We start from the raw sequence: 12,895 nt of genomic DNA, 5'->3' as shown, positions 1-12,895 counted from the left end.
GATCGCGAGAAGAAAGACGTGATCGCGTGACGCATGACGTTACTGCGGGCGCGAACTGTCGCGAGACAGCGCAAACGGCTACCAACATTCCAACATCTCGTGGAGAACGCGACCGGATCGGGAAAACTTGTCGGCGAATGTGGGGATTCAGGTAAGGCAATCGCGCGCAAGCGAGAATGTATTATTTTACAGCGCGAGCAAGAAACAAATTATCGCTAAGCTGCGGAGTGCGGACATTTTCGCGCATTTCGCGAAATGCAAAAATGCCAAATTATCGCAATTTCCACGAACGGAATGGAATTTTGGCCCAGGCCTAGCAAACACGCGTAGCGTAGCGTAGTGCAGCAGTCATTTTTTGCTTGCTCGCGGTCCTCAACGTCAAGTTGGCGACCGCGAGCAAGCAAAATGACATCCTGGCAAGACTTTTTCCTCGTTTGCGATCAGCAACATCAAGTTGCCGATCGCGAGCGTGGAAAATAAACCTCCCGGCGAGATTCTCAACGCGGGGAGGTCAGGTTTATCATTGCGAGTGGTCGCGTATGCTCGCGACCGCTCGCGATGAGAAACTACCGGTCCGCGTTTAGAAAGCTGCCGCTCGAGTAAAAATCTACTCAAGCGGCAGAAAACTACAGCTCGCACTGTGCAAGATGCCGTTTTCAATGATTGCACAGTGCCGGATGCTTGTCCGCACTGTGCAATCATTGAAAACGGCAGTTTGCACAGTGCGAACAGGGTACTACGCAGTTCGCGAAGTGCTACGAGTAGCTCGCGTAGTGCGAAATGCACTTTGCGTAGCTACGCGTAGCGCTACTTCGCGAACTACGCCCAGGGTTAGAAATGATGAGTGGAAGCCATTTTCTCCATATTAGCATTTTTCACAGGTTAATATCACCTTAGAACTCTCCACAGTTTCTTAATTTAGTGTGATACCACTATAAAGAATTTGGATTGTAACCCAAATCTGCTGTTATCCTTTCTGCTCAATCAGCTCAATCAGGAGCTCTCAGGATAGAGTACTGTGTGGAGGGCCCCCCCCCGCACCTCGGGGGATGTGGGGGCCTGTGTTACGCCCCTGTTGCCTGCCTTTCGCGTTGGGGCCTATGCCTGCTGTCATTACCACCGCATCCTAGCTTATAATCGTGCTACCCTTATCCTGTGTACATTTATATGTATTCACCTGCACATAGTTGATAGTATTAACTATGCACTTGAAAGGCCATTAAATCGTTGAATACTTTTCCAATACAGACCAAGAGCCACTTCAACGCCAACTGCTCGTTCTGGAATTACTCAGAGCGCTCCATGATGGGATACTGGTCAACACAAGGTTGCCGGCTGGTGGACACCAATAAGACCCACACCACCTGTGCCTGCAGCCACCTCACCAACTTTGCCGTACTGATGGCGCACCGGGAAATAGTAAGTGTCATGACAGCTGTACGTGAGGGATAATGTCTTGGATCATGTAAAGATGTCATTGTGTGTTGAAGTGAGGGGACTCCTCCACCACAGGGGCCAGTAACTTTCTGCAATATGGTAGGAAGTTTTCAATTCTGCCGGTCCTCCTAGCAGAAATCACTGTTTCAAACAGAAGAGAAATATTTTATTCATAGTAATCGATTGTGAGTATTTTTGCCGCCACCTGTCAACTAAGTAAATCACTGTGATGCGGGAGGCACTGCAGCTGTGTAAGTCAATTTTGCACTTTTCATTGTGATGGAAAGGTGACGCTACAGACAACAAACACAAGCGTAATGCTCATTGTAACTGAGAGGCGGTGCTGTTGCTGTAAAAGTCAAATGAATTGTTCATTGTAAAAGACAGGTGGCGCTGCTGCCAACATAAATCATCTGTGCTTAAAAGTTGCTAAATGAATGATGTTGCAAGTAACAGGTTTATATGAAGGTGAATATGGCAGGGAATGGTGCTGATGCCAACTATCTGTGTCGGATAGCCGGCACTGCTACAAGCAGTGGATGCTTATATTCCCCAACCTATAACCTTCCATGCAAACACTTTTGCTCCCAATGCATCTATGTAGTAATCAGGAGACCACACTGGAGTGATGATGTCAACGCAGGTTTATTCAGGTATCGGGTAAGCAGGTACACAGGTAGAATAAGTCCAACAGCAAACGTGAAAGTCCATATCAGAAACCCCACCGGGAACGGCCTGCTAGCTGCTCAGCCCCATCCATCCAACTGTCACGCCTCATCCAGTCACCCAAGCATTCCACTCATAGCCCACACACCACACATTCCATTCAGAACACTCACACAGGCTGAGCAGCCAGAAACAGGGAAACATGGGAGAGGCAATCCATAACACCAGGATACTATATACCTCTTCCCTAATGGACAAAAGATAGATGTAACGTAATCTATCCTGTCGTTTTTCAGTTATTTCACTGTTTTTCTGTACGGCACATTTAGTGCAAGTTTATTTTGTGCTTTGAATAATTTCTTATTGATGTGCTAAAGTCACACTTGAACTCCCACCAACTCCACTGTCCTTATGCAGCCTTTTTTGCGCTCTGCCTCTTGTACAGTGCTCCTTCCTTCCCACTGTGCACCTGATCAGGTCCCTTAGCCTCTTGACACCAGTTTGGTTGCCCCTCTATGGTGTGTCTGTAATCTGTGGAGATTCTGGAGACGTGGTCTTCAGAACTAAGATCGCGAGTAGTAACGTGATCTTTGTTGCAACCAACTAGATTTGCAATATATTCAAAAAACACACACACATTTAGTTTACCTCGACTGACACATAAAACTGGAAGACATTGGTGCAAACGTTGTTGGGTGGTGTTTCGTCAGCTGTCCTACTGTTACATTTTATTCTGTTTTCAGTCTCACATGAGGCAGCGCATGTGCTGTCGCTTGTGAGACATTTGTTTACTTACAGGGGGCTTAGAGGTCGCCCATTACATTCCCCTGGTTGGCTTCATCGTCCCCCTCATTTCCTTGCTTCTCTGTGCTCAGCACATGCCAGCTTCACTTACTCTTCTTATGTTTGTCCTTTCCCTGGAGCATGGCTCAGGTACTTCTTTATTGCCCAGTGTCCTTCAACTGCTTGCACTTTTGCAGCTACTTTTTTATTTTAATTGCAGCACTCCATAACAGTGCATGTGTTTGCAGGCCGTGTTTTCCCCACACCCACCCCGTCCCACATTGTTGGTGGTGCCCTGTCGTTGTTGCTTGCCCCGTCCCTCTCACATTCTTCCTTTCTCATTGTGTTGGTTGCCCTATCCACCCCACACCCTTCCTTGTTGTGTTCCTTGCCTAGTCCTTTCCACCCTCTCCTGAATTGTGTTGCTTGCCTTGCCCCCCGTGTTGTGGCGTTGTATTCCTTGTGCAGCTTCTCCCACCAGACAAAAACAAGCTATGATGCAGCCAGTGCTGGCCGTGTCATAGTGTTTCTTTCCCTAACTTTTAGCCACGCTTTACAGCAGCCACACTGCTGTACAACATGGCTAAAAGACATTGACAAAGCCAATACTATCGCATAGGCAAGACCTTTTGGGGCCCATTATCGAAAATCAACCAATTGCTTTATACTTGTTCTTGCCCACAGGGATGCCACCCAAAGCGATCATGCTTGATAAAAAGGCTGCCCTTGACATGTGCTGGATAAGTGTCTATGTGTTATGTTGCCAGATTGTCTAGAAAAGTTTTCATGTTGAACCACCAAATCTGGCAGTCGGCTCTAGCTGAGTCTGTCAGCTAGGGTCATTTCTTTACAGGTGACCTGGGAGATGCCCTAGTAATTCTGGTGACATCTTAATTTTCTATATTCAATCTCTTATTTTAATATAGGCTCCAGCAAACATCTTTCTGCAGTAATCGACGTTGTCATAGGTGGTACTTTTGTCAATGGTAGCCAATTGATGTTCTTGAGGAAGTGACAAGAACTGATGATGTTCCCTGTTATTGCTTTTTGAGTTTGAGAACTTCCTTCCATGGTTCCTCCCTATGCAGGGTGGAATGGAAAATACCCGCCATGAGTTTGACATTGGCAAAGCCAATCAGCTTTGCCTTGCCAATGCTTTTTGTATGTCATTACTAGTTTTGACAATAAGGCGAAAATATGGCAAAGCCTCTAGCAGTCCTAGCTAACATGAAATTTAATTTTTGATACTTTCAAGATGGTCTTCAAAATGCATGCGAGTACAGCATGGCAGCCATCTTGGAAGTGTAGAAAATAATATTTAGTCCCCTTGAAACATTATTTTCAATCCTAAACAAGATGACGGTCATATTGCATCTTTATGACAGACGTATTGTAAGCATAAAACATTTTAATCCACAATGGTTGGTCTCCGCTATTGGGTTTGCCAGCGCCTCTACAGTTTTACAAGCAGAGGCAAAGCAAATGGTGGCAAGCCGCAACCAGTGAGCATGAGGAGGGACACTGTGGAGATGAGACAGAGATGCACAGAAATACAGCAGTCCTCAGTGTCATAGGTGGAGGGAGGAAGAGAACAATAATGAGGTAGTGGGGGAAGCAAGGATGATTGGGAAGTGTGGAGAGAAAGATAGAAGTGGTGGGTGGGTAGAAAAGAGAGTGCACAGTGAGAAAGAGAGTGCGCAGAGAGAAAAAAAGAAAAGGACACTCTTATCAAGTATTAAATCAGAAATATCAAACAAAACAGCAACAGAGAAATGGTTCCCTGGTTTCAGCTGTGAACAGGTAGACTTCACCAATGAAACATCACAGTATAACCTAAATTCTGCAGGGGTGAGACAAATATAGCATAGGAAGGAAAGCCATTGAATGAAAGGAGGGTCCGCAGTGATAGAATACCGAATATGACCAAATTAGAAACCACACGCAACTAAAACTTTTTGGGAGGAAATTATTTATGATCAGCTGCTGTAATCATCACACTAAAACAATATATTAATTGCTCAGTGAGGTGTGAACACACAGTGCTTAAAGTATCCATGCAACAAACAGCGCAAAAGATAAAAAGATGATCAGAAATAACAACAAAAGAAGCAGCGGAGAGACCCAATCAGGGATTGCAAATTTGGAAATAAGACATTTTCAAAGTCCAGTCAAAATTGATTCTCAATCCCAATAGGGTCACTTAATGAGGATCTTTCTCAACCGATGAATGTCGATGGCATTTGGCCCAAGATTCTGCTAAAGGCTTTATCGTCAGGGCAAAACATTTTGAAAACCGATCACAACCATTTCTAGATTCTTAGTATCACTACAGAGGTACGCATGACTTCAGTGGGCCCAAAAGGATCCTCAGGATCTGTAGTGATATTGTAGTGATGATTTTCTTCGATGTGTATGACTGACCCTCAGGATCCTTTTGGACCCACTGACACAAAACCTAAACAACAGAAACTCCTACCACTCACTGCTCACTCTTACCATCCACAAATTGACAGTCCTCAGAAAGAACTAACCAGCAGCGCTTTGCTAATAAGGTCTTCATGGAATTATAATGGTAGCCCCGCCTCCTTCCTCCCCACTTCAGTATCTGAATCTTCACCCTCCGGCCACAGGAATGCAGGCAATACACTTCCATTTATGGGAAAGCTTTTGTCATCTTCCACCTTGGACCATGCTAATCCAAGGACATCAAAAATGGATCCCAATGGCTTAAGTATCCAGACTCTACATACATAGAGTCCGGCTCCCATGCAGGCGTCATTCACTCGGTGTACACACACAGGCACATGGGATTTCTGGGTCCTAATATAATTGCAGGAGAGGGGTTTGTAGAACCACGCTTTTACTTACATAATAAAGCAAATTCTGGTCACAATTTTATCATAAAAGATTTTGCACTGCCGCCACCATTTTAAGTGATACAGCTATGTAGTTTGCTGTTTTCTCTGAGGGCAGGGTTGGTGCACCCCTTCAGGTTACAGGACAGGTCATGGACCTCACATCATCAGTCAGGCCTAGGCCATGGCTCTCCCTCTATATTAGCATGATCTAGGGCCCAAAACAAAAGTCAGGATACCAGATTCTCATACAGTCGAGCACTCGAAGCCATGCAGGTGACATTCCGTCCCAATACATGTCCTTTACTTTACAGGCAAAAACACTGATCTATTTCTAAACAAAGCTTAAAAACTCTTACTGTAATCCCTGCCAGCAATGCAGTACCTATTTACATTCCAAGTTTTACTTCACCTTGTGTTCCTTAAGAGTATGTGCATTTCCCAGGTGTTGTTTTTCTGTAGTTTTCTCTTTACTTTTGTTTAATGAGTACTTTGAACTCAGTAGACTTAAGGTGTCCGGATGAAGTGAGGTTGAGGGTGATTGTTTATGAGGGTCATCAACAGAGAGTGCAGGAGCTGAGGCTGAAGGCACTGCATTGCGGGTTTCTCACGGTGTCTGTTAGTAAGTCATAAAGGTATTCAGGCTACACGCACATCCAATCCTTAACCTCACTGCAGAGTGGTCGTCACATAGTTTTTGTTTGTAATTGTGTTTCTATGGGAAAGTGTTTGAAAGAGGCACAGAACTGTCCAAACATTGACAGCACCATAGGAAAAAGAAAATACAGTGCTTAGAGGTGAGTGGGTGGGCGGTGTTTGTAGGGGTGTGTGAAATGGAGGAGATGAAATGTAAACATGCAGAAGGAGACAGTGAAAGACAGTGCTGAGGAGGAAAGAGATGATACCTGAGAGATGCAGTTGGTGGAGAGCAGGAAGATGCCAGGAGAAAAAAATGTAAGTGTTTACTAAAGTGAGAGACTGCAGAGTACAACAGTGTGAAGCGGAGAACAGGAGTGACTCAGACACTGAAGACCACAATCCAGTCCACAGACCTTAGTAATGTTTCATTCACAGTCTCCTAGTTTCAGAATTAAAATAATTGTAATTCTAATTATTCCCAACAGCATCGCTATTTAGCTGATACTTCTAACAAGCACTGTCAAAGCCAATAAATTGGGCTTGTTTTAGGCATATGTTTGCTGATGTGTTATGTGTCTGAATGCAATAACAGAAAAGCATTTGCAATGCAATAGGTCTCACTTTTGTGAGAGTTTAAGCTATTGACATTATAAATGACAGTGCATTTTATTTATGTGTTTTGTAAACCAACACATATATAAAGGCATTGTCATTTTTAATGCCAATAGCTCAAAGTATCGCAAATGTGAGACCACTTTAATGGTAGCTGCACCCCTTTCTTTAGACGCTGCTTGCCGTATTTAAGTTACAGCGAGCAACATCTTAAGAAAGCGGCATGGCCACCATTAAAGTGAAAGCACGGCATGGAGGACTTTCACAAAAAAAAACATTTGTTTGTGTAGTTCACAAACAAATGTTTTTTTGTAAAAGCGCTACATGCCGTGCTTTCAGTTTAATGGTAGCAGCGCCCCTCTGTTTAGTCGTGTCTTGCTGTAATCTGAATATGGCAAGCAGCATCTAAAGAAAGGGGCATGCCACTATTAAAGTAAAAGCATATTCGCTTTCAATGAAAATAAAATAAAAAGGGCTCGTAGCACGGCCGCTAAAGTTAAAGCGGACCAAGCTGACAAATACAATATATGAAAAAGCGCGCGCCGTAACAGCAGTCTTCGCTGGCAAATTAAATAAATAAAGAAGCAAGGCCGCTATACTCAAAGCGGACCATGCTGCCAAAGTAAATAAAAAAGAAGCGCGGCTGCTATAGTTAAAGTACTAATTAAAATATAAAAATGGGCGGCATGCTGCTTTGTAGGAAAACACGTCATGGGTGAAATAGGGAAAAATCATTAAAGAAAATAGTGCTCGCAGACTAGATAAAGCAGACCATGTAACAACACAAGTAAAAAGTCCAGTCCTCATGGGAGGTTACAGTTGCAGACAAGGCGGTACCAAGGAGGGACTACAAAGCCTATTCATGAATCAAATGCAAGGATTTAGAATGGACAGTAACAGGAGCCAATTGAAAATATGGGCAGGAAATGGGCGGAGCTTCAAATCCCTACCAGAATACGGCATGCCTCGCAGAGCAGCGCATTCGCTTCCCAGACTCGACCTAAAAACTAACAAGGAGGCTCAAAATTACTTGTGAGTGGCACGCTGTTTGAAACACAGGATTATAGTTGACATCTTTTAAGCAACACCATTACTTACGTAGGCCATGCCTCTTGGATAGTATTCCTACTTATGCTTTTTTGGCCCTTTTAGAGACCCCGCCCACACTTTTTTCTCACATGAAGCACTGCATCCAATCGTGGGCAAAGGCGGGGATGAAAGCCCACTCTAAGTTCAGTCAAGGTTAGCTGTCTGCAATGAGATAGTAAAAATGTTCTATTTGATGGGATGTGCTTCCGAGAGGGATTAGTGTAATGGCTTTCACTCTGAAAGAATTGTGAAGTTTGACTTTTAACATCTAACTGTAAGCTGCAGTGTATGTGTGCGTGCATGCAAGTGTATGGGTGTGTGTTCGAGTAAATCATTTTTCTTCGTTTTCTGATTTTACCTTTTCCAGCTTCTAAAGACCGTGGCAATCACCACAAGGGAGTAGATGTGAACTAGTGGCTAGAGTTGCTGCAGAACCACATGCACACCCTGGTTTTGGCTCAACATCCTGTGATAAAAATGTGTAATGTAGTCTGGTTCTGTTAAAGTCGTGCTTGGACCGGCTTTACACTGTTAAAAACAAGCATTGGCATAGCCAATAGGTCTCGCCTTTGGGACCTTATAAGTGTTTAGTCATGCAACAGTTGCATAACTAAATACTTATAAGGTCCCAAAAGCTAGACCTATTGGCTATGCCCCGCGAAAGTGAAAATGATCGCAATCAAACATCAAAGCAGCCGTGCGGATGCGAAAGTGAAAGTAATCGCGGTCAAGCGCACGCGCCCGCGCACATGCACTGTAGCTCTAGGCTGGCCTGGTGGCACTTTTTGGAGCACTCTCAATAAGTCTCGCCTGACCAGCGCATGCGCTGGGTCAGGCAAGACCTAAAAAGGGGGTTTCCCAAAAGCTTTACCTTTTCTGACCACCAGAGGTTTCAGCCATAGTTGGCCAACTTTTACACGCTCAACCTCCAGCCCTTTTCAGGACATGAGCATTTGCCCCGGTGTGCAGCGTAGACCATCAGCTGATCCGTGAAAACGAATCCAGCATGGGGCACTGATATGTGAGGCTGAGATGCCTGGCTCTGCCTCACAGAATTATTTTTGCCCTGTCGGGTTCATCTTCCAGTCATTGCCAACACAGTTGCCTCTACCTCTGCACCTTTGAACATTTGTGACAGGTTGAGAGCAGTTTAAGCATGCTTTAGGGTGGGGTGTATCTGTGTGTGTGTGTGTGTGTGTGTGTGTGTGTGTGTGTGTGTCTGTGCGTGAGAGAAGGTTTGCACTAATTTACCAGTACTCTGCATGTTTAGTGTGCGAAGGAAAGTTTGGGGACTGCTAGGAGCTCAGTATCTATTCAGTGTGTGCAGGCAAAGGATGCACTGCTACTCCAAGTCAATGTATGAGTGGCATAGCTGGTCCAGGTGTATTACATTCTGGAATTTGTAGAACTATTTGTCCAATTATAAAAACAGGGCAACAAGTCCAGAGTGCAAAGAAACGTGAGAGCTCTGGCCTGTGCTTTACCCGAGTATGCGTGAGGGTGGTGGGCAGCATGTGCTGCTGTTGCTGCCTGCACCCGTTCAGTGTGTGGGGAGCTTGCAATTCTCCTGTATGCCCCTTTAAAACACAAAGTGAGAAGGAAACTTGGCCCAGCAAAAGTGGCGGCTGGCATCTAAGGGGAGGAGAGGAGGGCATGCGCACAAACAAAATTAAACATTAAAAACTTACCTCACAAGTCCTCTGCTCTGGACCTCTTCTAACGACTGCAGTGCGGGCACCAGCAAACTCCCCCGCCAATCCTGGTGCTGCTCACATGCAGCATGAAAGCAGCGCCCTGGTTGGTGGGAGCGACGTATCTCGGTGCTCTGCAGCACCAGGGCTTGAGGCGGGGGTACACGCAGGTACACACCATCCCCCCCACTCTTTTCACAGGGAGGACGCTGTCCCCCCTGCTAAAAAGTTGGGCCCCACAGAAATATGCTTAACTTGTCCCGGTGTTTACAGACACCGGGACACGTTCAGCAGCACCTGCACGTTTCCTGCTTTCCATTCCCAGCAGCAACGTGCAGGCAGCGAGGGAGCATTTTTTCACCTCCTGCTGGGCCGAAGTTAAGGGGACATCCTGCCTCCTTTTGTATATGCTGATTGGGGGCTGCCTGGAACCTTACATTTAAATGTAAATGCCAAAGAGGGAAATAAAGGCACACAACTTGCCTTCTCTTCACAGGTACTCAAGAGAGGCATGCTTTTGCCTTTGTTCTGTCCCTGTATATAAATGCAGACACTATAGGACTGTCAGATGGGTTAGTCTGTCCCAGTATTTACACAAATAATTTAAATAGCACTATTTTATTTATTTGATAGTGCTACGTCGTAGCGTCATGAGGTCATTTGCATATTGTCTTACTTGGTCGGTCCCCCCACTTATTTTTCTGGGACTTGTGCCCTGCGCAGCACGCAGGAGACCTGCACTTGTTCTCAACCCAGCTGCCTTAAGCCAGCTGGGTTGTGAGGCTTAAAGAGTGCATATTTGGCTGGCCGTCGCAAGAGGGCCGGCCAAAGAGACATGAGCACTTTAAACAGTGCACAGGCAGCCCTCTTCCCACCACTCCTCCCTGCTGCCGCTCAGCAGGCCCTGCCCCGTCCTGACACTGCAACGTTCCTCCACTCAAACGGAGGAGCCGCCCCTGCCCTGCGATATATTTGTTCTTTGTGTATGTCAAGGACCTCTATATCTGTGAAAGAATGCTTCACCTCTGCCCAAACTATGCCGCTCTCTCTCACGCTTCTTCATCCTTCACATTGCTAAGCGCTGCATCCCATAACACGTTACCTGCACCTCGGTGGTCATCACACATGATATGGAAACACTTCCTACATAGGATCAAATCAGGAACTACACACCTTACACAGCGTAGCATGCCATCCATGAAGGCAAGCGCTTCAACGCCCACATATATAATAATGTTGCATAACAATACACCTGTACCCTGGTCTACGAGCTATAGAAGCTTGCACTGCTGCTGCCTGGGCTCTACCTATGGTTCTGTGCGCTTGAGGGAAGCTTGCACTGCTGCTGCCTGGGCTCTACCTATGGTTCTGTGTGCTTGAGGGAAGCTTGCACTGCTGCTGCCTGGGCTCTACCTACGGTTCTGTACACTTGAGGGAAGCTTGCACTGCTTCTACCTGGGCTCTATCTATGGTTCTGTGCGCTTGAGGGCAGCTTGCACTGCTGCTGCCTGGGCTCTACCTATGGTTCTGTGCGCTTGAGGGAAGCTTGCAATCCTGCCGACTGGGCTCTACCCATGGTGCTGTGCGCTTGAGAGAAGCTTGCACTGCTGCTGCCTGGGCTCTACCTATGGTTCTGTGCGCTTGAGGGAAGCTTGCGCTGCTGCTGCCTGGGCTCTACCTATGGTTCTGTGTGCTTGAGGGAAGCTTGCACTGCTGCTGCCTGGGCTCTACCTATGGTTCTGTACGCTTGAGGGAAGCTTGCACTGCTTCTGCCTGGGCTCTACCTATGGTTCTGTGCGCTTGAGGGAAGCTTGCACTGCTGCTGCCTGGGCTCTTCCTATGGTTCTGTGCACTTGAGGGAAGCTTGCAATCCTGCCGCCTGGGCTCTACCTATGGTTCTGTGCGCTTGAGAGAAGCTTGCACTGCTGCCGCCTGGGCTCTACCTATGGTTCTGTGCGCTTGAGGGAAGCTTGCACTGCTTCTGCCTTGGCTCTACCTATGGTTCTGTGCGCTTGAGGGAAGCTTGCACTGCTGCCGCCTGGGCTCTACCTATGGTTCTGTGCGCTTGAGGGAAGCTTGCACTGCTGCCGCCTGGGCTCTACCTATGGTTCTGTGCGCTTGAGGGAAGCTTGCATTGCTGCTGCCTAGGCTCTACCTATGGTTCTGTGCGCTTAAGAGAAGCTTGCACTGCTGCTGCCTGGGCTCTACCTATGGTTCTGTGTGCTTGAGGGAAGCTTGCAATCCTGCCGCCCTGCACCGCCTCTGTGTGAACACAAGAATGACACAATCTCCCAGAACCCCTCCCTTCCTAAAAAACACCGCATCACCATATGTGTGAGGCTCCTGTTTTCAGTGAATGTTGAATAACAACATGCCCGATATTTGCTTAGACAACCTCCCCGCGGAGGGCGTTCTTTTCAAAGCAGCTGCTCCGTGATGTCGCCATTTGTTCCGCGCGCTTTTTAATAATCTTTTCCTGTTGTTAAAATGTCACTTAATGAGCGCTTTATCTTCTGAGGCAGAGGGAAAGGTGAGCTTCCTTTGTGATGCGACGCTGGCAGGCCCCCCTCCACACTGCCTCCATCCAGCCACCTCTCATACACCACCCGAGCCCAACCCCCTCTCCCCACCCCCCACCCCTCGTCCGGCTCATTGATTCCTTCCGAGGGCCGCATACAACGCCACCTTCAAAGGCAGCGGGCCTCTCTGCTCTTCCCGGGCTAAAATGGGAATCAAACGCTTCTGAGAAAAAGCAAAATGTGAGCGCAAAGGGGGGTGAGCAGGGAAAGGTATGAGAAGAGGTGAGAGAAGGAGGAAGGAGAGGATAAACGAGGGGGAGACGAGAGAAACGGAGCGAAAGAGAGTAAGGGAGAGAAACAGGAGGTATGGGGTGGTAGAAAGAGAGAGGGGGTGATAAAAGAACAGGCGCCAGGTATGTGGGAGGCGAGAGAAGAGGCGCGAGGGAGAGAAAGGAGCAGTGAGAGGTTAAATAAATGGGTTAAGGCGAATTGATGGGAAGAGGGAGGGAGAGAACGCAGGAAATTAGGTGAGAGAAATAGTGGGGGAAGAAAGGAGGAATTACAAAGGAAGAAAAAGAGGGTAAGCTAAGGTAAGACTGGTAGA

At 46.7% G+C, this 12,895-nt stretch overlaps 1 protein-coding gene across 2 annotated transcripts in view; it reads left to right on the top strand.

Moving 5' to 3' along the window:
- The window catches only part of ADGRL1 (adhesion G protein-coupled receptor L1), a 618,953-nt gene that overhangs the window by 530,970 nt on the left and 75,088 nt on the right, over positions 1-12,895 (top strand). For both annotated transcript variants that reach the window (XM_085654299.1, XM_085654300.1), the window contains exon 13: positions 1,249-1,419. In XM_085654299.1, coding sequence (XP_085510425.1) covers positions 1,249-1,419 — 171 coding nt within the window. The remainder of the gene's footprint in view (positions 1-1,248; positions 1,420-12,895) is intronic.

This window comes from Triturus cristatus, chromosome 4_1 (genome assembly GCF_964204655.1).
Source record: "Triturus cristatus chromosome 4_1, aTriCri1.1, whole genome shotgun sequence".
NCBI lineage: Eukaryota > Metazoa > Chordata > Amphibia > Caudata > Salamandridae > Triturus > Triturus cristatus.
The sequence above is the reverse complement of the archived record's forward strand: the minus strand, read 5'-3'. Positions and strand labels throughout refer to the sequence as shown.